Source organism: Dioscorea cayenensis, chromosome 12 (assembly GCF_009730915.1).
Source record: "Dioscorea cayenensis subsp. rotundata cultivar TDr96_F1 chromosome 12, TDr96_F1_v2_PseudoChromosome.rev07_lg8_w22 25.fasta, whole genome shotgun sequence".
Taxonomy (NCBI): domain Eukaryota; kingdom Viridiplantae; phylum Streptophyta; class Magnoliopsida; order Dioscoreales; family Dioscoreaceae; genus Dioscorea; species Dioscorea cayenensis.
This window is the reverse complement of record NC_052482.1, coordinates 10502124-10527692: the sequence shown is the minus strand read 5'-3', so window position 1 is coordinate 10527692 and position 25569 is coordinate 10502124. Positions and strand designations below refer to the sequence as shown.

The following is a 25569-nucleotide window of genomic DNA, read 5'->3' as shown; positions in this document are numbered from 1 at the left end:
TTTTGTGTTGACTGAAAAATTGTTTATAATATTTTTCAGTTATTGATAAAAATTCGCTGGGAATCATTGAGTGGCTGTAGTATAAAGCTATGATTTGAGACAGTATATGGCAAAATAAAATTTGTATACATGAAAATGTTTAACAAATGTCCCAACTTTGAGCTACATAAAATTCATTGCACTTATATGTAGACCTTTAGCATATACATTACATTCAATAAAATACAAATTTTCCTGTGACACAATTAACAACTTTTCTGCACAACTAATGAGATTCACAAAATTCTTTATTTCTTTATATATAAGGCAGGTTCATTCTATGATCTAGCTGCAACATGGTTCATTTCAAATCTATGTTTAATATACCTTGATTGTCATTGCAACATCTTCACCCTAATCAGAATATGAATCTGTATTCTGTTGTCCTACCTCTCTGTGAGAGAACAACTTACCTCATATATCATGGAGAATAGATTGAGGAAAAGAACTTTTAAGGTTCATTCTTCTTCATTAGGGTCCACTAACTTCTTAATAGAAGCCATTAATCTCACCTGAATACATAAGTAGCATATAGAAGACTTCGGGGTAAATAAATGTCACAAAGTTTGCACCATAAGTTCTGAACATAAAATAATCTTCCATCTAACCATTCTGGTATTGGGAAAAAGAAAAGAAGTGTTCAATGTACTTTTACATTAAAATTCACCCAAAGTTCTGGAAGAAGGCTGAGTTCAATGTTCTAGCATAATATAAAGTGAGCAGGCCAGTGGCACTGACTAGCAAATTTATTTTTCACATGTGATAAGAGCAATGTATGGGGGCGCATAATGCTAATCTAAAATTGGCCTTTAAATTTTTTGGAAGTGAACTAGGTAAATATTAGTTTAATCTGTCGCAGCACAGTACTGCAGACTATATATCAGGAGTGAAGTCAAATGGAATTGATGTTCAGATTTCATGGCATTCGCCAAAATTACACTCATATCCTCATCCAAAGGACCCTCTAAGTAAATTATTTCATCCGTGTTCCAAGTAATGGCTGTGACATCCAAAATTTTTTTCTATTTAATCTAATAACAACAAAAAAAATGTGAAAGTTTTAAAATCTACATTATTAGGCTAGTAGTATTCACCACATTACAGAAGAGGTTAACTCAAATCCTACACATAACGAATCTTATATTGAAGTAATAAAAGCCAAGGAAGGTAATTATTATCATTGATAATTTAGGTGTGAAAGGAAAAGGCCGGAATGCGCCAATTACGGTTTCTAGACTGTAATATGAATTTATCAGCTTTCCGTAAATACCTATGCCATGCTCTGCGCTTGTAAACACAGCAATATGCTGTCGCATTCATAGACAAAGGGTTCTATCTGAGAAAAGACCTGCAGCATTCAGAATGTGAACCAGCATTCATAAAACATCTATTTTCCATAAGATCTGCAAAAAATACAGCAAGAAGGATCTACATTGTCATCATAGTTAGGCGTTATGAAATATTTAGGTGTAGTTACCATCCCCAAGGTGACCATCACATACCTTCGCAGAACTTCCTGATAATAATGTGGTTTAAAATATGTAAGAAAAATATTTTGTGTAGTTGATAGAGGATGTTAGAGATTCAAGTGTTCAGATCCCCTAACTTTCATATGATTATAAATCTCACTGGAATGATAAATAGAAAAATTCTAACAGCAAACCCAGAAGTTGCATCATAGCACAACAATGTCATAGAGTTTTCAACAGACGGCCAACCAAGTCCTTCATACTTGTAGAGCGGCTCAGCTTCATCAAAGCTTCTGGTATACCCTGCAAACAATACAATTATCATAACACATTTACCGCTAAGATTGGCATTTTTAGCTTAGTAAATTATAGACTTGATAAAATGCCCATATACAGGGAAAATATGCAAATAATGAAGGTAATAGTTAGAATAATTAACGTCCACCACCTTCCTTTAAACAAAATACAAACTTGAATTAGTTAAGTGAACAAAATGTAGATCAACACAGAGTTCAGAGAAAGTATACAACATGGGTCACTCACATTTTTGTCATTAGTTTGATTTCTTTAGTAATGACCATTTTTATAATTTATGGGAAACATAATCACATAATAGCATGTTGATTGATTGTTTGAAAAGTTATCATGCAAATTTCAACGCATCAAATGTTTTAAGAATTTAGTAATATGTTAAAGTAAGATCTATTAAATCACATACATCACTATGGCTACTTATTCCAATAGATAATGGCTTGCTGAGACCAACTACACTAAGGATCTAGGCCATTTTGCAACAAATCAAAATGGCACAGAAAATCAGCCGACTTATTAATTAACTAAAACTTAACTTCTTTCAAGAGTATGGCATAAATAGCAGGTCTGGTGCCAGGTATGTAAAACAAAATAAATCATCAACACAATTCAAGCAATTTGAACTTCAGAAAGAGTAGTCAACATTCAGACAAAATTCTTTAACATCAACACTCTAGATTAAACTTGCAACTAAAAGCAATTTGCAAAGAGACACATTTCACAATCATTAAACATTAACAACCTGATTCCTATGCACTACAATTTATGTCACCTCTACCTGAAGCATATAATTTGCTTTCATCGCTCACTCTGACTGCCGCTAGTTATTCAGACATGAAGTTGCCAAAGTATCCAATATTTTCTGCCTGATTCTGAAGATCATCACAACATGCATTTGGTTGTTTTAACTGCCATGTGCCTTACCTTAAGAAGAAAGAAACACTAATAAGGTAAAATAAATCATATAAATCATCCTCACTGAAATATTTGAATATACTTAGACAAAAGACTGCTCACGATCGGGGTCTTCCGGCGGTGAGTGAAAAATTCGCAATTCGAACCATTCATAAAATATTTAACCTCTCTAATACGCCAAAAAGACGATGCTTGGTTAATATCCTGAGCTATAACACCATCTGAAATAAGACCTCCTTCCATAGAATTAACCAGGAAAGTTTCAAGTTTTGCTCTACACAATGCAATGAAAGCAACAAACTAGAATAAGTTAACTTATTTAACTGCCCTAAGAAGATGCAAAAGCATCAGCTGCTTCAAAATTAATTGAAAATAATAATAAATAACAGGTCTTGTGTTTTACAAGGCATCACACCCATCAAAAGGCTGACATGAAAACAAAACATGCATCACACCATGCAAAGAAACACTGTGATTCAATAAATTTATACTAGTCAAACAGCAAATAAAAAGCGTTTTCTCAACAGACAAGTAGCTATTCAGGCCATTATTCCTTTAATGAGAGAAACGACGCCACCTACGATTGTACGACTTGATCTGCACAAGTTTCAGTTTTCAAACCGCGATTCTGAAGTGGTGCTACCCTGAAGAAATAGTGAAAATAAATGCCACACTCAATTGTCAAAAATACCTTGTGACCCACTCTAATTTATTTTACTTGCCTGAAACAATCTTTCACATTTTAACTTGGGTGATGATATATGTAAATGAAAATTTTACACCTTTTATTATATAAAATCTCCTCTATCATGTATATCATTCAATATTAAATATTGCTTTTTTCTTAAAAATGATAATGGATATTAAATGAAAAATAAAGAGCCTTCTCATGTCATAAAACAAAATATTTTATATTAAAATCAAAACTCCAGTGTGATGAGTAAATCCAAACTTCACTAATTTCCAGAAGGCACTAACAAAAATTACCCAGATAGCTAATAATACAATAGAAATTCTACTATTTTACGCTAACATGAAAGCGCTTGTACTAATCTATGCAATAATTGACAATCAATAATTTAGACAAAATAGTCACTAATTATTTAGCTAAAATAATGTCTCACTATATAGAAATTTTCAAACAATAAACAAATTTTAAGTTCCACATAACAAGCCACAAAGACCATAGAAATATAAGATGATCTAGTGTGGTGCATGTTGTAGTACAAGAAAGAATATACCCACTAGAGATGAAGGCCTTGATCAACAACATCGCCTACAATAACTTCCTAAAGCTGAAGGAAGCCGAGAGATTGGGCATCCCTTACAAAAAAGAGCAAAACGTGGCAGGGTTTATTTGTACTTTAGAAGGAAGGGTTTATTTGCACTTTAGAAGGCAGGGTTTTGATTTTTGGGAGTGTTGCATGTGTCTGGAAACTCATGGAATTATGGGTGAAGGGAAAAAAAAAAGGTTCTAAAGACATGTTTATTGGATTTTACAAATATAAAGTTTAGTTTCTCCATCTATAAGCTTAAGATTTGGGTTGAATCAACAACCAAGTAATAAATTTTTGGTTTGCACCAACATGGTATCACAGAAAGTTAGATTAGGTCGTTTGCAAGGCAGCTAAGTAATCGTGTACTAAATTAACTAATAGTCAAATATTGGTTAAGTTAATAAATTAGGCTTTGTATACATAATTTTGGATCTTTCTTCCTATCAACTTAAAATTTTGGGTTGGATCAATGCTAGGCGATATAAGTTTGTTATCAACTAACACTGATAAAAACTACATTTTCAAATTATATGTTTAGTAAGGCTTGAAGCCGAACACTCATAATTAACACTCTTGGATCCAACAGTTTTCTTTATTTCAAATAAAACTTTTTTTTTATTTTAACTGTCAAAAAATTGGAGGAGAAATTGTGTTTATGTATGGTGATCCTCCTCCGGTATCCTAATTTGACCTTTTGTGTTGCCCATGCTTTTCTTGTTCATTTGTGAATTAGCACCTTAAAATAATACTATATATATATATATGAGAAATCCGTATAAAAACCTACAAAGTGGGTAATTGTGGATATGGCAATATAAAAAAACATATTTACAAATCATTGTTAATTGAGTATATAAGCAAATATCTAAAATTATATGTTTCTTGCGGATATTTCATTTGAATATTGATCATAGGGGTATACAAACAAAAATGTATCGCTTATATGGGTACATAATCAAATATGGCTAATAGATAAAACCAAATTTTAATATAACGACTATTATCGTAAATAACATATTATATCAACAATCTTACACCAACTTGTTAGTTTTAATGATAATATATTAAAATCATGTGGTTTAAGTATTTTGTAGGAAATGCATCTTCTTGTTTTCATCTTGAAAACTAATCTAAACAAGCATGCTTTTAAAAATAAGAAAAATAAAAGCATTTTTAAGAATCAGATATTGGAAATCAATTCAAAACACACAGTGCCTAAGTATTGGAAAGCACTAGTTACCTGTCATATGAATCATCAGTGCCTGTTGTCTCAATCAGTACATAAAATTTATGCAATGAGGATGGAAAGGGATTGCGAACGCCCTCAAGTTTATCCAAAACCTGATTCGACCAAGTAAAACAAAACAAGAAAAAAATGAGAACTATTTTGAAAGCCTATAAAATTCACCTCTTGGTGTAACATGTCCTCCATATGGTTCAAATTAAGAGATCGATAAGATTGAAATTGCTACAAACAAGAAATAGGTTGGTTCAATAATATACAAGGACATGTTTTGTTGGGGGTTAAGAATGTCAAGTTAGGGGAATCTTTTCAAATTTTGTGTTAAAAAGGAAAAGGTTTTATTTGGGATCACCAAAGTTTAGCTTAATTAATATTATTAAAAATATTTTAAAATGAAAACTTAATTTTTTTTAAAAATAATGAATCTTCATTAATATTAATAACTTTTTTTTTAAATAACTATGGAATATATTTATTTAAAAGATAAATTTTTTACAAAAATAGATTTATTAGTTATCCCAAGTTATTTGGTTAGGGGAATAGTACTTATCCCTTGATCAAATATGGTGCAAGAGCTTCATTTTGTAGCTAATAATAATCATATAGGAAGTTAATCAAAGGTATCAGGTGAACCATTCATGTTTTATCATAGAAAAAAGATTTCACAAATAGCTTATAATGAATTTGTATGTAGCAATATCCTAAAAGATTCATGTACTAAAGAAAGATTTTAGATGACACAATAGGATGGCCTGAAATAAATAAATAGATAAACAAATAAATAAATAGACAACTGACGAGATGTTGTGAACTAGTGGATAAAGGCAGTGACGAGCTAGAAATCGCAAACAAGAAAGCCAAATAAAATTTACAATATAATGATGATGCTTTTAGAATTTAATATTAATCACTTCTTATGAGGCTCTCCAAGACTCCAAACTTAATATTTGGGAGAAAAAAAATTTCAAGTAATAGAAAAAATTTGCTCGAAAAATTTTTTTTGTTTCTTTTTGCTTGAAAGTATCAATTAATATTAAATGAAGTTAAACAAAAAAAAAACGAAGGGATTCCTCTTTAGTAAGCTATGCGCAAATGAGACACATAACTGACATGAGTGCCAAATCTTAAGTTATTTTTTGCACATGTACCAGTACAACAATTGTTTTTAGTTTTGCCATCCAAACTTTGTTAGGGTTATGCCCTCAAATGCTAATGAGAATACTTGTATTAGAGCATTTCATTTACATTATACATTGTTATAATTAATAATAAGCATTTATTTAAGTGTTCATTCTTGTGATGGCATTTTAATTAGTTTTGAACATTATAGTTCGTGTGCGTTAAGTTAAACCTTCTATTCTTTATAGGATACGGAGGGGGCACTATAAGTATTTAGTACTTATACACTTAAATAATTCACAAATCAGATAATCTTTAATTGGGTGTTAAAGATTCGTAAGGATTTGTATGTCATATACTTTGACAAAGAGTAGTAGTTGAACAATATGAGATGGTGGGAACATATGCCATAAATGCATTGATCGGATTGATGTATTCCAACATGACTCGCAACAATCCAATCACATGGGTTTTATTCTTTGATCATCAATAATTAGGATTGTTGGTTAGGATCATATGAGTTAACTTTAAACCTGAGATATTTACTCTTGGGTAAAGTCAACCTCGTAGTGCGGCTATGTTAGACAAGTAACAATTGTGAATGACCACCAAGAAAAAATTCGTTTTCTTAGAAGTAACTAAGTTTGTATCTTGTGCGACCATGAGTAAGTGAGATTAAAAGACTTTGGCCAAGGCAATCAAGCTAATAGTGTAAGGCATGAAGGGGTAATTTGGTAATCTTACTCTACTATGGTTACTTGCATATGATCGAGTTTAGTGAGTTTGACAATTATCATGGCTCTCACTCGGTTAAGATATAAGAACGAAGGATTAATACATATATGTTAATTATAAGCGGAAAGGTTCGTAATGATCTACTCATTCATGTTCAATTGGGCTACGACGTAGGCCACGGGGCTTATTAGGTGTCTCCCACGTCCTTTGGTATCCTCCCATTGCCACTAGAAACGAACCTAAAGAGTCACAATTAAAGGAATTGAAAAGCAATCTCATTTTGAGTGAAGCGGTAAATTGGTATAGGGTTTCATCTTAAGTTTAAATTTTGATTAAAGTTCGATGGAGTTGAATAATTAATCAAAATTATAAGGACTTGAATACAATAGTAATTTTAATTGCTTTAGGATTCATATTTCTATTATGACTCCATAATAGAATAATTATAATCATATTTTATAAAGTTTATATAAATATGACTCCTCTTTAACCCTAGCATCAATCAATTCTATTCTCTGGTGAGACTTCTCCCTAATTTCTCTTCATTTCTGACCTTAGCCATTATTTGGAGAGGAAAAGGGGACTGTTTCTGGATTCCAGTATGTGATCTAGAGGCGTGAGACTGTTGTTCGATGCTAGAAGATCTAGAACAATCCAAGGAACAAATTTAGCACATCAAAAGAATACATTTAGAACATTGAAAGGTAATTTCCAAACCTATTTTTAATTAAATTAATTTAATTACGGTGTTCATCAAATCAATTAGTTGATATCGCAATTTTAATTTTTCTTCCACATGCTTCTGATTGTTGTGTGCAATTTTGCGATATTTTCTAACACCCTTATCTTAAAAAAAAAAAAAGGGTTTGGTCTTTTAGTTTGTTATTTTATTAATATTTTATAAAACAAAGGCTAAGTGGTCAACAGTCACAAAAAAATGGGCATCTATAAAAAAATTATTATTAAATATATACAAGAGAAACAGAATGGGCCATTTACCCCCAATTCCCCGTGCTTCTATTCTATATGTGGCTCCGCCATAGGACAGACAAACACGCTGGATAAAAATAACAGATAGAAATCCAATAAAATTGTCTCTTCCGGGACATTTGAAGATATAAATCAGTATCCATGATTAAAAAATAACATATAGAAATCCAATTAAATTGCACGTTGTTCAATAAGCTTATAATAGCTAGGAAATTTTATCAAAGAAACCCATGGTTCAAAGTGGTTCAAAGCGAATCAAAATGAGATATCAATATATTCTTTCAAATTAAAAAGCTCAAACATAATCTAATTCTTCGAGCATGTATCTGACTTTTAGGGGAGACATTCAACCTCAAGGTCATTCCTAATTTGGACAAGGTTGACAAGGCGTACAGCAATGCGCTAAAACTACATAAATCAGTAACCACAATTAATTTTTCATTTCTAACCAATCAGATAAAAGTTTTTCATGAAACAAAGAACCAAAAACAACCTTGGTCAATGCTTGAATCGCTTCCTAAAGATGGGAATGCAAACTGCCATGGAGTGTCTAAATGTTGCACATATAAATTGCATTACTAACATCATGCATTTAGCTAGTATTCATGCATTTTTCCTAGTCTTTATGATTATTTCCCCTTCTTTTTGTACAAACTACTCTTTCCAGTTGTTTTGATTGTAGAAAGCTGGAATTGGCTGAGAAAACCTGGAGACTGGGATGATACACAACTTCTCTGTGGTCTGCGAAAAGTACATGTGGTCTGTAAAGTAATCTAGGGCCCAGCTTCCATTTCTGATTATAAAAAGGGACCAGAAAGGGGTTTCAAGGGCAAGAAAGCAGGGAAAAAAGGGGTGGTGGCTGAGAAAAGAAAGAAAGAAGCTCTGAAGACTTGGAAGAAGGCTGGAGAAGGAGAGTGAGAGCTAGAAATTGAAGATCAAACCCCTGTAGACATCATAGGGAGTCCTCTCAGCCTTGTTGTGCTATTTCCTGTAGAATTTCTTTTCTTTCTATCTTTTCTTTGTAACTGAGATGGTGTGTGAGTAGAACTTTTCTTAGGTTTGGGATTAGCCCAAGGTGTTGAGTGTGTGATGTGTTAATACTCTTTTTGTATGGATTTTTTATGCTTAATGGTAGATTTCTTGAGCTGATTTTTTATTTGAGTACACAGCTTGTGATTGTGAAAGCATTGCTTGCTATCTTAGAGATCTAGGTTAACTGAAAGGATAACTTGGGTCTTGGAACCTCTTTAATCACCCTGAATATACTGAAATGTAATTCTTGAGGGTTTATCACTTAATCACTGTACTTATTCAGGTCTTGAAAAGGTTTATCTACCACGAAAGTAGGAGATGACCCCACCAAGACCTAACTTGTTATCTCTTGAAAGAGAGTAACAAGTAGTTTAGGATTAATGCCCTTCATAAGATCTACCCAAATCTAGTCTGAATCCAACACATCATTCATGTTACACCTTGTGGTAAGTTCCCAAACCTAAGCCTATTTTAACCTGAGCTATAATCCACAGCCCTGCATTCCTGTGATCCTGGTTGTGTTTTATTTCCTGCTACTTGTTATTCCTGTCTGCTACCTTTTAAATTGTCTAGATAACCTATCGTTGCAATAGATCGGTAATCATATTCGGTCCTCGTGGGATCGATACTTTATTACTACTTGGCAAAACCGTGCGCTTGCGGTTGTGCAAACACTAAACTCAAAAGAACCACATTATAATCCTGAACAAAATGAAATTTTGAATACTTGTCTTGTTTGCAGGTGGATATTAACATATCATTTCATTTGTAGGTCATTTTATTCATAGTGTAAGCTCAAAGACCATATTCTACATTGTGTTATTGTTCTTTTCTCTAAAAATATCATATTGGAACTTTTAGCCACATGAGTTTACACACACTCAAGTTATTCATACATAGGCCATCATCTCCTTCAAGCAAAAAGGTCCATGTTAGCCGAAAAACATGAAATTCTTGTTAGTGGACCTCAATAAAGAAAAGATTGCAGTTGGTTAGGAACATAGAGAATTAAAATATTTTATTTATAGAATTATGATTTGTAAATACCCTAGCACATATAACTAAAGAACCCACCAAGATAAATCATCAAAATCATCATGAAGAATTTAAAACCAGTTAAGAACAACAAAATAACAAAGACAAAAAGCAAATGATAGAGATATCAAAAGATCTAAGTTTACCAAAACAAACATCTAGTTATATAAAAGCTTACCAAATCCATAGAATTGGTGTCCAGAAATTCAAAAGCAGAAAGAACCTCGCCTAAACCTCTCTTTGCTTTCAATAATAATTCCTGAAAATGGATGACACAACTCATATCAACGAGTATGGATTCTGTTACAAATCAAATCCACAAGAATTTGCATGCATCATATACCATGTAACAAAGAAACACAAACAGAGCTGAATGAATGTGAATTTATACATGTAAGAAATTCATATCTATCAGAGAGCAAGCTAGTCAATAGAAAGTTTCATGTCTGTATATAGGAATTGACACGTGATAAAAAAAATCCAGTAAGTGGACAAAGTTGTTTTCTGAGAAAATTAGAATACAATGAAATAAAATTACATGATCTATCATGCTTATGCATATAATATAAAAGGTGATCAAATCATGAGCAATTTTCAAAGACAATGCCAGAATCAAATTAGTGAACAATAAACTATATAATAACATTCAATGCCAAACAAAAGCAAAGTTCAACAAATAAATTTCACCGAAAATCATGAACTACTACGGTCATTTTTATCAAAAGTATTCATTTGAGTCCATAAATTTTCAGAACTATATAAAATACATTGAATATAGAAAACTCAGTGAATAATGAACAACAATGATAATTACCAATACCCATAATTTTATTGCAACAATTGACATTTAATTGACATTTAATTAATAAAACTAATTAATTGGAAATACCACCTCCTTTGTTTAACATAATAAAACTAATTGACATTTAACTCACGCTAATTGTGCTAATAAACGGAAAAGTTCAGTGCCATTAAATAGATATCATTTGAGCAACTGGTTCAATTATTTTGCTAAATCAAGTTATAACTCACCAGCACTTAGTAACTAAGTTTTAACGAACACATAATTCCTGTTGATTGTGCTAATGTGCCCACAACTATGATTATAATATCTGCACCTTGTTTATCAACTCCACTATCTAATTTAGGCAGTCTTTTTTTTAAAATTTGATTAATTTAAAATTAAAATGATTATATAATATGTTCTTTGAATTTGATTAATTTAAAATTAAAGTGTTAACGAACACATTTTACTATTTTCTCACCCTTCGCCTTAGATCCCACTTCCTTAATTCAGGCATAGCTTATGAGTTTTGACTCCAACAACATACAAAACCACAACATATTTTATTTTGTTTTGGCTTTTCAGGGGACTTTAACAATAACAAAGGCAAGTACAATACCAATGACAATTTGCACCATCTACAAAGAAATTTCACAATCCTGATAAGCATCCAAATAACCCATTTTATTTGTCCTCTAAACATATAGTGATCTGGAATAAAATCAATCAAGGAAAGCAGTTTCTAAAGGTGTAGTATGCGGAGAGAAAGGAGAATGAAAGCTATTTTTCTTGAATACAGCAAACAAACATAAAGTTTAAGAAACAACATTCAGATTGAAGACTAAAATTCACAAACGAGGAAATAATTAGTAGATTTTCTTACTTCATCCATTTGTCACTGTGAATTTGGGCTAAGCCATTTTTACACATGCTTCCTCAACAAGGAACATGTCTATTGAAATCTACATTAATATCGTGTCTGTATAGGGGATAAGCACTACTCCCCCAACAAAACATCTTATGACTTGTTATAAACTAAGTTTTTAGGAGATTTAATAATTTAAATAAATATTATTGATAATTAAAAATATATGTTAATATTAATAAACACATTATTATTTACAAAAGTAAAATTTTAACTTTTCAAAAAGAAAAAATACATATCAAAAGAAGGAATGCATGCCTTGGCAGTGTTGATTTAAAAGGTCAACAGAGGAAAATGGGGGGAAAAAAAGAAACCAGGGAAATGCATTTAGGTGATCATGAATTATAGAAGACCATAACATCTGTTACATGATCCTTGAAGTATTTTCACATTTCAATATATATATTTTTATAAAGTAAATAAAAAACCAGTTTCAAGTAAAGAAGAAACCTGACAGCTAGAATAATCTTCACAGGCAAGAAATGCAAGGTTGGTCGATGATAGCCTAGCCGGTGTAAGGATTGAGACCTTTGTGATGATTCCCAAGGTACCTTCACTTCCTATCAAGATGACAACATACATTTACTTCTAGTATATGGCAAAGAATAATTTATATTCACAAAAAGCACGACATGACCAGAAAATGATTATGCATCTACCAATAAATAAGTGCTTCAAATCATATCCTGTATTGTCTTTTCGTAAACTTCCAAGCATGTCTAGGACAGTCCCATCAGCTAAGACAACTTCAAGCCCTAAAAAGGAATATAAAATTCAAAAAACATTAATTCAATAAATACTCATATGAAGGATTAAAATTATCAGTTGGGAACGTTAGAACCAACCAAAACATTACCTCAGATACCATAAATTAGACAATTAGTTTATTATTCTTAAGATCATTTCCAAAGCGATAGTTCCATTAGCCTTTAAGAAAACCTGAACTAACACGATTGATAATATAAATTCCTCAAACAAGCTCTAACCAAGTTCATCTATAAAGCAATTTAGTTATGATATAATTCATAATAACATGAGTATGTCCTATTTAGCCAAGGTTTTTAAAAACCCAAGGCGGGTTTCGAGGCGCTTCTCAACCGTGAGGCGAGGCGTAAGCCTCTCAAGGCGTTTTGAGGCGTAAGCCTCAATTAAAGAATATTTTTTAATTTAATAAATAATTTTGTTTTTTGGCAATCAAAAATTTTGAAAAATATATTGTTTTTCAAAAATACAATATTTTCAAAAGTAGCCTCTTTATTTCTCTTAACTTATTTCCTATTAAAGAACTTTATTTTTTCATTTGCAAAGTAAATATTTTTTTTTTCCGATAATTAAAACTTTGGAAAATATAGAATTTATTCATCTTGGGAGGTATAGTGTGAATAGTTTAAAAAATATATATAATTAATTAATTTCTTTTAAAACATGTATATTTGTGTGTATAGTTATTTTTTGTGCTCCTGCTTCCTTTTTGAAAAAATCCTTTTGTTGGAAACGAGAGGCCTTATCTTATTAATATATTATTTTTATTTATAAAATAAATACTTTTTGTTTTGTTTTCAATAATCAATAAAATTGAAACTTATCTTAAACAAGAGGCCACTTATCTTATTAAAACATATTATTTTAATTTATAAAATAAATATTTTTTGTTTTGTTTTCAAAAATTAATAAAATTGTAACTTATCTTATTTGTAATGCATCTTATTTGTAAATTAAAACTTATCTTAAAATATATTTTGTTTTTCATCAATTAAAAAACATATATATTCACTCTTATTTATCTTAATTTTTCTCTATTAAAGAATATTATTTATCATTTATTAAAGAAAAGTTAGTTGCAGTAGAAAATTGGTTTTTTTAGGCCTCACACGCACTGAGGCGCACCGCCTCAATCGTGCGCTTTTTTCAATGAGGCTTAAGCCTCACTTAGTTGATTGAAGGCGTGCGCCTTGAGGCCTTGGCCTGGCGCCTCGCCTTGAGGCGCGAGGCGCGCCTCAAACGATTTTAAAAACATGGAATTTAGCTTCATAAAAAAGTTTGCAAAATTTGAAGAATCTTTATATTTAAACATAAAATGAACCAAAGCCAATCGTGGCCTCCTAATGAATCAAAATATTAAATAAAGAAAGAAGGAAAGAACGAAAGAAAAAAAAAGACCATCTAATTCGGAAAAATGAAAGCAACCTTAAAAGGGAACTATAGAAGCCAGACTAAAGTAAAATTAGCATTTTGAACCACAGCACAGACATAGGATCCAAACCCATGTTCCCTAATAAATACCAAGCACTCCTTAATTTCATAATAAAAAACTCCTAGTTATGGATCAAATGCTATCCTTAAACCATGATACACAGTAGGCTCGGATTTTAATCTCAAACAATTTATTTGCTTTACAAAATAGAAAACTAGGTCAGAGATATAGTAAACCAAGAAGTCCAAGGTTTAACTTAAAGCAATCAAAAAGAACAAAGCTAACTCTTAGACACTGTTAAGAGACCACATTGATTAACTTGACATCATATAAAGATTTTGGCTAAAACCTGTTGAGGGGTTGAAAAAAAGGATGAAACTATATTCCATTAATATGAAATTCAACATTCTTGCACTACTGAAAAGAAAATTCATTTTTAATCTCGATAGCTTTCAAAACAGAAAGGAAAAATCTAACTAACATAAATACTGCACAATAATAATCTTAAGTAATCAAATCCAAACGAGTTATGAATCCTTTGCTAGGATTGGAAAAGAAGTTTCTAACTAATAAGGAGAGAAAACAATAAAAAAAAATAGTATTATTACTAATGACAAGCATCCACTCTTGCTATAATTTTCAAGTTCCACACTCCTTATCCTAAATCAAATTGTTTCCTACGTACCAATTTTGCTTTTGTTCTTAGATAAATTTATTTTAACAAGAATAAATAAATAAAAACTAAAAAAAGAACAAAAAGAATACAAGAAAGGATCTTAATTTTAAAATAGTAAATAAAGTTATTATTATTTTCATAAAACAACACAAGGAACCAAGTCCCGACACTCTTCCCCTAATCCTTTCTCATGTTTCTTCCCTCATGAATTTCAAGTGTTGTTGTTAAAAAGGAGGTGATTATATAAAATGAAAGAAATAAAGGAAAAGATGAGTGAGCTAATTGGAAAGTAGTTTACAAGGTAAGATCATTGACAAATGAAAATGTAAAACAAGGAGAGTAAAAGAAAGAAAATAATGAATGGCATATTCTTTGGGTGAAACATCAAAGACAAAAGGGAATGACTGCTAATATGTTGTTACTTGGGTAAAGGAATGGTAAATCAAAAAAGTAGCAAGTTAAACTGTACCAGTGTCTTCAGCTTCTTTTTTTTTCTTCTTTTTTTAATTTTTCAAATTACCCTCATAATTCCAAAACCACCTCACTTTAAGAATACCTCCAGAATTTTCCCCTACATAATCCATCTCATCAAGCAAAAACTAAAGACATATATTAACCAAAATATGTGGCTAATGTGCCACATATCTTGTGTTGTTCTTCCTATATCAAGTTTCATCTTATACATATCACATTATTCACATTAGCTTTTACATATATAGTACCGAAGTAATCATCCTATAAGACAACATATTCAGTTTTTAATATAACGTAAAAGGATAGAGCATATCTTTACCTAGAACATTCCCATGAAGTGATCCATAGCGCACAAAGTGCAAACCACCAGCATTAGTTGAAACATTTCCACCAATCTGACAACTTCCCTTTGCCCCCAGATCAATAGGCATTAAATAACTGGAGGGAAAAATAAGTTCAAATTATATACAAGTGTCTTTAGGAAATGTTCGTATGAGATATCATGTTAGATGCACATCAAACTAAGCAAATCCAAAAAGATGGAAAAGAAAGAATTTGATCACAGATCTCCAAACTCAAAAATAGTCTTCTAAATTACAAACTAAAAGTCTCCTAACAAAGAGAACCAGAGAAGTTGGGTCATCAAAATGCCTAAAAGAAATTATTACCCTTTGAAACTAAACTAATAAGTACCTAGTAAAATACAAACACATAAATAACCATAACATTAGATAATACTAATTTAACAATATGTGCACTACGTATATAGGATGTTGATCAATAGGTTGAAGGGATAGTGTTGGTCATGGTTCACCAAACCTTAATTGTGCTAATTAGTCGGATGGCACAATTCGCGTGATGTTCTTATCCTAATTGTTAAATAACAACCAAACTCTAGCTGAATTTATAATGTTAAGTTAATTTCAAGAATAACTCAAACATGGGCTAGCTTGTTCAAGATCGACTTGCAATATCTTGGTTTACTATCCATCATAAATATCAATTACATCAGATATGCATAGTAATAACTTTCCATTACAAAATCAAAAGTTATGATGTCAATTTGCAAGTCAGTATTATTAGATGCAGACCAAACTAAGCAAATCTAAGAGATAAACATGGACCATGTGAAGATAAAACCGTGGGTGGAGGAATACAGAGGCAAAGAATAATCAAGAAGATAACATATTGAAATAACCAAACCATATTACATTAGGTCCTTCACATCCAATATGGTAGTAGACTCATGCCTATATAGACGACGACATTGACAACAACAAGAAGCTGTTAGTCCCAATTTTTGCGGTTGACTACATGAACCTTTCCTTCCACATTGCTCTGTCGAGGACCAAAAACTTGACAAACTGAGCTCAAATATATCACTTCATAAAATAGCAGTACAATTTTTGGGTCTGCCTTTTCTTCTTCTACAGGCCTCCACCTTAACAGCTTCCACCTTTCTTACAAGGGCATCTATCGGCCATCTAAGGACATGTCCATACTATCTTAATCAATTCATTAAGTTTTTAGAGTGCAAATTCTATCTTTATAAGTCATCTAATTCTACAACATCATCATCCTCATCATCTAAACTAGCTTCAACTTCATCATTAGATTTAGAGTGCAACTTTTGTTGCCTCTTCAATTTTCTCTAATTAATTAAATTTTCTCTAATTAATTAATTAATCCCTTAATTTACTCATTATTTTTTAAAAACTAGCGGTTGTATATTTAAATCACTTAGTTTTTCTCCCCTAAATTTATTTCATTCTTTATTGGTAAGTGTGCCTTTTTAAAATCACCTAGTTTTTCTCCATGTGTGCCTTTTTAAAATCCTAATTAACACTAATTGAAGGCATTAAATATAGGGTTGATAGCCAAAAAAAAAGAAGACAAGTGTGCCTTTTCTATGCCTGGCGCAGGGCAAAAACCGCTCGCCTCATTAAAGGCGCCTCGTCCTGAGGGTATCAAGGCGGTAGGGCCTCGTCTGGCCTCACCTGAGCACCTTTCTCGCTTGTAATAACACTGACCAATACCCATCATACACACAAGTTTACATTTCACTCCTATTCTATGCACAAATAAATAAATAATTATAAAAATAAAATGAAATAAAATAAATGCTAAATGCCACAAAGGATGAATTATAATATTATAAAGAAAATGAAAAAATCTTATTATTTTTTGCACTTTGGCAAATTTTTAAGGCTAAGATATGAAATATATTTTGGAAAAAACATGTAATTTACCACAAATAGTAATGGTGTTACACTAACAAAAATCTGCAATAAAAATTGACAAGTTGATTTAGGTCACCAAACAGTAATAACACAAATTTGACACTAGATTCTCTTTAAAAAATAAAATTCCACTAATACAAGAAAATCAATGAGCATAAGACAAAAAAAAAACTAATAGAAAGCGCTACAGGAAATACATACCATTCATTTGCCAAGAAACTATCCAAATTCTCTAATATGCAGCCTGCTTCACATTTAAGAATACCACTAACCTGAAACAGTGAATGAGTTTTACACACACATCTAACTTGATTTACTGAAAAATCACATAGTATTTACTACAAAATAATGAGTAAATTAAGGGAGAAAAACTAAGTGATTTTACACACATATTTACCACAAAAAGGAAGAAAGCTGGTTTCTTAGAAAATTGCAGCTTGCTAAAGGAAATCACTTAAGTGTAAGATATGTGCCGATGATATTCTCAGTTCTTTTTTTAATTTAAACTCAAAAAAATAAAAAATAAAAAACAAAGATCAATATATCTCATTAAAAGGCCATTCCTTCTTCACATGATTATGAGTGAAAAAGTGGAGAGAAATTCAATCAAGCATTAAAGGTATTGTCAATTAAATGCACACTTTTTGGTATGTTTCATAAAGACATTGAAAACTTCAGACAATTAAGTTCTAGATGTAAATCAGCTAATAGAAAAGCCTGATGAATGCCAATAATAATCTACTTGGGTGGATTATTTTCTCAATTGCTGCTTCAAATAAAATTCACCTTGTTCTCAATTGTATCCCACAAATACTCTAAACCACATAATAATATTGCAGGCTGAAACCAGAGAAATAAATCTTATTTTACAGTGCACAAGCAAAAATTTAATATACATATACACAGAAAAATCAAATTTTTACCTTATCAAGGGAGATTATCTTATTCATCAAACCAACATTAACAATTACCTGAGAAGAAACAATGGGGTCACATCAAAAAGGCTAGATCAATTTGTAGTGCATCTATATGTCAGTATCTTTAATTTCTACCATCCTGTAATGCTCATTCGAATGCATATATGACTCCGATTACACATTGGAAGAACAAAGGAAAATTCCATTACCATGTGTGAGTAATTTTCATATGATAATTCTTCACGTTTTGTCTAGAGATTATACATACATTCTTATAAAGGAAACCTAGTAATGGCTGCAGTACTCCATTACGTGAATTATAAAATTAGAATCAAAATGTGAATGAAAAGTAATAACTAAACTTGAAGCACAAAACAAACAAGCAAATGCAATTCAGGAAGATGTCAAAAAGTATAATTCAAATTCAATCAAAATAAGGGTCAAGATTAACAGATTAAGGATCTTCAGATTAATGCTTATGTCAAACACTTCTCTTACAGTCTTACTTCATTGCTTGGTAAGCCAAAAGGAGTAAGCAACTAAAAGTGTAATATAGCTGAGCCATATATTCAAATAAAATTCATCTCATTCAAAAGGCAAAATTAAGGATATTCTGGTAGTTGCACATTACTAACTAGCATTTTAAAAAAAAAATCATGTTTCAACATTGGCAAAACTTACTTCAAATCTTTTTTTATATTTTGATAAATTGCAATACACAGAAATGTCATTAAAGAGTTGTAGAACGCCTTGAAGTATATAATAATTCAAATGCATTATTTCTCATCTTAAGTTTAAGATAACTTTGATGTGAAAATGTACTCATAATTCCAAATTAAGAGACAAAATATTGTAATCACACTTTGAGAGATTATCTTTACTATCAAAGCATAACCATTGTTTATTATTTCTATAGCCATGCATTCAATAATTATTAATCATTACAGTGAACTTAAATGGAAAAAACAGCTAAACAATAGAACTGATACCTCATCATAAACTGGCACGCTTCCACCAACAAGACCAGTATTACCACCTTGAGGGACTACCGCCAACCTCCTAGAGTTGCAATAACGGAGAATCTTAGATACCTGAAATGTTCATACATATAAGACAATAAATCTAAACAATGTTAGCAAGGGTAAATAGGCACTAGAATGCTTCTAGAAATATACATCACTAAGACAACAATAGTCATGACCATTATTATGATTCCATATGAGCAATAAATGATCAAAGTATTTTACTATGTAATAAAGTTTTCAATCAACATGATCCAAACTAAAACCAGAACTTTTGAGACATCACCAGCTTAAGACAAAATCTTTGAGCTTAATACAGAAAATGTATATCTATATATATATATATATATATATTTCTAGAGGACAAGATCCGTTTCATAACTAAAAAGTAAGAATGGTAGCTTGTGCTAGATCCTAGACTAGCTGGCAAGAGTATATGAACATCTCAAGGTATAGAGCTCTGTAATTCACACTGAATGAAGTCCTAAACTCCCTAAGAACATTATGATATTAACTAGAAAATGACGTCAATATACCATAACACTTCTCATTTCAAACGTGGAAGTCATATAAAGGACCATGAGAGGAAGTGAACAAGTTAAAAACATATATAAATAAATAATTAATATGCAGCAATTTTATAAGAAGCTTAGATCAAGGACATCAAAATTGGGCAAAGCATTTATAATATGAGCTTCTGCCGATAACCAAATAAGTGAAAGATTAGGAGAGAGTATGATAGAAGAACTAGGACATGCTAACAATTAAAATAGCAAGAGTGATGGAAGCATGTGATAATTAATTATAAGTAATTAAACCTAAAAAAACTCTATATGTTTATGCACAAGCATAGATCATATAACCAATTAATGAAACAGCCACCCTATCACAATCGTCAACAGAATAACATAACACTGAAGCAAGAATAGGTCAAATACAAAAAAAAAAAGTAATGTAAGAACTTGAGACCAATGAAAAAAAATCTTGATCACAAAATTAATTTCTAGGTTTTAACAGATCCCAGTTTTTCAAAAATTCGTTTTAATAGTAAGGGTCATGAGCTGACAAGTAAAATAATATAGAATTTTTTAGTGAGATTGAAGAACTAAAAGAAAATAATGGGATAAAATAGCAGAGTATAATCCTATTAATGACTAATGAAATCAAGTCCAAGAATTCATAGCTTTTCTATAAATTAATATTTGTCTCTGCCCAGTGCAGTAGCACGCAAAGAATGTTGAAGGCAAGAAGTAGAAGAGGCCATTTCACTAATTTTAAAAAACAAAAAAACACTTAAAAAGAATTATGATGAGCCATGACAAAATTGTGCTTTTCCATATGAATGAAAGCAGTCAAGCTATCAAAAATATCAAAGTAATTCATACGAAGTTAGTTATATGAGGTTGGCAAGAAAAACCTCGTCTGTGTCCTTTGGTAGGAGTAACAGCTTGCTTGAACCTTCATACTTTCGCATCCAATCTATATTTGCAGATGACAGCCTATCCTCATCCTGGATAACAGTATTATCATCCAATATATCTCTGAAGTAGCTGATGTCATCAGAATTAATCATGGAAAATGATGGATTTCGCTGGATGTTTTTGGTTGTGGAGCCAAATGACCGTTGATGGATTCTAGAAGTAGCAATCAAGCTTTCTTTGTTCAGCCTATGTAGTACTCCCCCACGTGATGCCCTTGGGCAAACATGTCTCAATGGATTAAACTTATCATAAGATTTTAAAGGTGATTCTGGATAATGTATTAGAGAAATTCTTGATGCCTGAAATATGGCTGTACATAGCATAGGTGTTAGTAATAAGTTAAACAGTGTTATTTTGATTCAGTTTATTTAATGAAAAATATAAATCATGCTTTCTAAAATGAGAAAATATAATAATGAAATTCATTTCTGTGAGAAATATTTATTTTAAAAGGGAAGTTGGAGTTCAATACAACATTAATCATTGACACTAGAGTGATTGTAAATCAATAATTATGCCTGAAACATCTTTCTATTTAAGGAGACAACATATCATGGACATTATTATTTTCATTAGTTAATTTTGAATCCTTGCTCTAATTAAGGAGATATCATTCAAAATAAAGTAATTATAATACAAGATGCTTTAATCTTTGTTTTTAAGATGTGAAACGTTTGTCTAAAAGTAGGGAAACATGTAGGCCCAGATGGTATCCCAATACAACTTTGGAAATCTTTTGGAGATGACGAGATATCATGGTTGACTAGATTGTTTAATTGGATACTACACTCTAGGAAAGTGCTACATGAATAGTACCCATCTATAAAAAAATAAATGGCATTCAATGTTATAATAACTATCAAGGAATTAAACTTATGAGTCATACTACAAAGCTTTGAGAGAGAGTAATTGAGCAAAGATTGAGATGTGAAACAAGTATCTTTTTAAATCAATTTGTTTTTTTTGTTTAGAAGGTCAACTACAGAAGCTATTTATATATTATGACAGTTGAAGAAGAAGTATAGGAATAAGAAGAAAGATTTGCACATGATCTTTATTAATCTTGAAAAGCATACCATAGGGTACTTAAGGAGCTCCTTTGGTGAGTATTAGAAAAGGAGTTTACTACTAGGTACATAGATCTAATAAAAATGGGTATGATAGCTTAATTAGTAGCAATAGAACTATAGGGGGAAAGGCTAGAGAGTTTCCCATTACTATAGGTCTACATCAAGGTCTAGCATCAAATCTTTACATATTTGCTTTAGTTATAGATGAATTGAAAGTATATTCAAAATCAGGCCTTTTGGTGTATGCTTTTAGCCATTGACATGGTCTTAGTTGATGAAAGTAGGGAAAGTGTCAACGTAAAGTTGGAAATGTAGAGAAATACTTTAGAAGCTAAAGGTTCTAAGTTAAGTAGGGTAAAGACAAAATGTCTAAAATATAGTTTTAGTAATAAAGCGAGTGGAAATAAGAGAAATTAGGATGGATGATATCGAACTTGGTAAAAGTAAAACATTTTTGGTACCTAACCACTACAATCCAAGATGATGACAACCTTACACGAATGTCACAAATAGAATTAAGGCAGATTGGGTAAAATGGAGGGGAGCTTCATATGTGATCATAGAATACCTCTTGGATTAGAAGACAAGTTTTATAGAACAATTGGTAGGCCAGCTATAATGTACGGGTCAAAATGTTGAGCGGTTAAAAAATAACATACTCAAAGGATGGATGTCACTAAGATGAGAATGTTCAAATAGATGTAGGCATTACAAGGAAGAACTGATGAAATGAATTTATTAAAAATAAATTGGGAATGACACCTATTACTGATAAGATGAAAGAGAATCGATTAAGATGGTATAGCATGTTCTTAGATGGCCAGTAGATGCCCTCGTAAGAAATATGGAAGCTCTTCAAGTGAAAAGTCATAGAAAAGGAAAAAATGTTTAGCAGAAATTTTGCAAGTGATATGTCTAAGCTTGGTTTATCTGGTCTTTCGGCACTTGATAAAGCAACATGAAAAAGATAAATTCATGCAACCAACCCCAAATAATTGGTGCTAACGGTTTGTTGTTATTGTTGTTGGATGATGATATGCAATATCATGTTGACGAGGGATGGCACATCCTTATCATGTGGTCTATACAACAACCCCCATATTACAACTTGAGAGAGTGTGATAGCATGTGCTTATCCAAGTTCTAGTTGACGGTACATTGGTTTTAATTTTATTTATATTATCTTTATCTAGTTAGTTTGATAATTTTTGGGGTTATCTATTAGGCCTCCTATATGTCTAGCATATTATAGGAGGGTGAAAGGACTAAAAATCCACATGCCAACCAGCATATAAATTAGTTAATAACCACTAAAGGGAGGTCTTGAGGCATTATGAGGATATTCAAGTGTGAGGAAACAGAAGAATTAGCTAGGCTGGTATTTTATGTCCCTTGTTTCCAGCAAATTCTCCATTAATCTTCTCTGCGATTTCTCTCTTGCTATTTTGTTTTAGTATCTCATCACTATCTTATCTAGGCTTTGTGCTATATATATTTATGTATACAATTCTCAAAGAGTTTAATGAATAGACTCAATTTTTCTACACTTGTAACATTTCCATTAGAATCTTCAGCCAAATAATGAATCAATCACCCAAAATGATATATGACTCTAATGGTCCATAATGTAGACAACTCTTGAAATATTTCCATTAGATTCTTGTTCAGATGCATGCATCAATCATCGCACAATGCTATATGGCATTGATAGTTCATAATTTGGTATGAAACAAGTTATATAAATATTGCCATTAGAATTTGGCTTCATATCATGCATCAATCATCTAACTGTGTGCTATATGAAATAAATAATCCCTAAATTTGAAATCAAACTATTTTGTGAAATTTATCATCACTAGAATCTTTCAGATCATGCATCAAGCTATCAATGGCACTATATGACATAAATCCTGCATAATTGACAAGAAACTTGTTCTTAAAATGGTGAAACCAGAGTCTTGCTTTAAATCATCCAAACAATCCATGAGTATCTACAGCTCAACTTTAATTTGGTACATGAGAATGTAAACACGAGAATTAAATACATACCTGAAGCAGAGTTTGGGATTTCTTGGTAGATGCAAGCTGAATGCTGGTAGAGATGGCAGCCAGCAAGCAAACACTTCAAACTCTTGCCTCTCCGCATTGCCCACAAGAGTAGTCTGACACAAAGCTACAAACTAAATTTATCAATTGCAACGTAACACTACAATATTGTAGTTTTTATTTAGACAGTTGAATTTGAAGAGTAAAGGGCCTTTTCTTGCATATGTAACCTTATATAAATAGATAACTGTAAATACAAGCTTTTCCTTCATTTAAAGACACGGAAAGAGAGTTTAGAGACTTACCTTCTTGTTGATGGCAGATGGCAAAAGAAAATTCAGAATATGAAAACGAGAAAACATTGTTTGAGTAATGTCTTGGATGCACTAACCTACAACATCAAAGAAGGCTGAACCAAACTATTGCTCGCATTAGAAAAGTAACAGGAAAAAATCTAACAAATTAACCAAGTATATCTAGAATTTCAAAGGCGCCAATCCAGTTATTAAATAGAATTACAAAATTAGGCCAAAAAAAAAAAGGCTAAACAAATATATTAATGCGAACCTGAAAATAAACCTAGAGACAAATTGAAGAAATTAGCGAAAATTTTGAGAAAACCTAACCAGTTCAAAACTGATTGTTATATAGAAAAACATAGGTACAACCAAACAGTGATATAATTCAGCACAATTTGAAATCAATAACCAAGGGTTTCTCTTCAAATTAGAAATTCTCAAAATGCATTCAATCTTCAAAAGCAACATAATTTACACCTTGAAATCCCCTAAATCAACAGTAGCCATAACAAAATGAGGGAAATATGATTTAGTACCAGCAGATTAAGGATGCAATCCTATGTTTCCTTCTTCGCAGGTCGCAATCGAAGCAGGAATTAAAACGGAGAACCGAATCAATTGGGTAGAAGGCACCGCTCGCAATACTCATCTCAGTTGTAAGAAAAGAATTGTGCTATAAAAGATAAAAGAAAAAGATGTGTTTTTACACATATATCCTTATAAAGTTATAAACCAAAGAGTTCTGCTTATATATATATATATATATATATATATGTGAGATTTTCTTGTATGCATCTCTCCTTAAACTCCTAACAACGAGTGATTTGTTTTTATAAACTCCTAAAATTTTTATTTTATTAAGATAATTAAATTTTTAACACAATGCTGTAATAAAAATGTTTTTAAAATTTTAAAATAACAAAACTACACCTTTCAAGAGTATATTTAAAAAATTAAAATTAATGCACGAAAATATTTAAATTGAATTTAAAATAAATCCCCTTCTTTAGATTCTTAACATTACCTCCCTAGCCGTAGTTATTGAATTTTAAAATGATAAAACTATATCTTTAAATAATTAAATGATAAAAATATATTTCTGCAATCTTAACATTACCTCCCTAGCCATAGTTATTGAATTATTATTTTTCCTAGCTTTTTTTTTAATTAAAGCCACTTTTATTATTTATAAACTTTAGTGACCTTTCTTTGATTTGTATTTCTAGATAATTTTCTTCCTTAAAAAAAAAAAAATCCTCCCTCCAATCAAAATTG

At 31.3% G+C, this 25569-nt stretch overlaps 1 protein-coding gene across 1 annotated transcript; it reads right to left on the bottom strand.

The window, feature by feature from the left end:
- Positions 1–1309: 1309 nt before the first annotated feature.
- LOC120273150 (probable D-2-hydroxyglutarate dehydrogenase, mitochondrial) lies at positions 1310–24953 on the bottom strand. The gene is made up of 16 exons (XM_039279792.1): positions 24831–24953; positions 24301–24414; positions 23999–24122; positions 20816–21189; positions 19366–19467; positions 18383–18430; positions 17661–17731; positions 15539–15657; positions 12535–12630; positions 12326–12435; positions 10345–10425; positions 5253–5353; positions 2901–3009; positions 1751–1811; positions 1542–1555; positions 1310–1387 (listed from the first exon to the last, which is right to left on the bottom strand). Exons 2-16 carry the CDS (start codon positions 24355–24357, stop codon positions 1310–1312), a joined length of 1545 nt encoding a protein of 514 aa, XP_039135726.1. The 5' UTR covers positions 24358–24414; positions 24831–24953.
- Between the last annotated feature and the right edge of the window lie 616 nt (positions 24954–25569).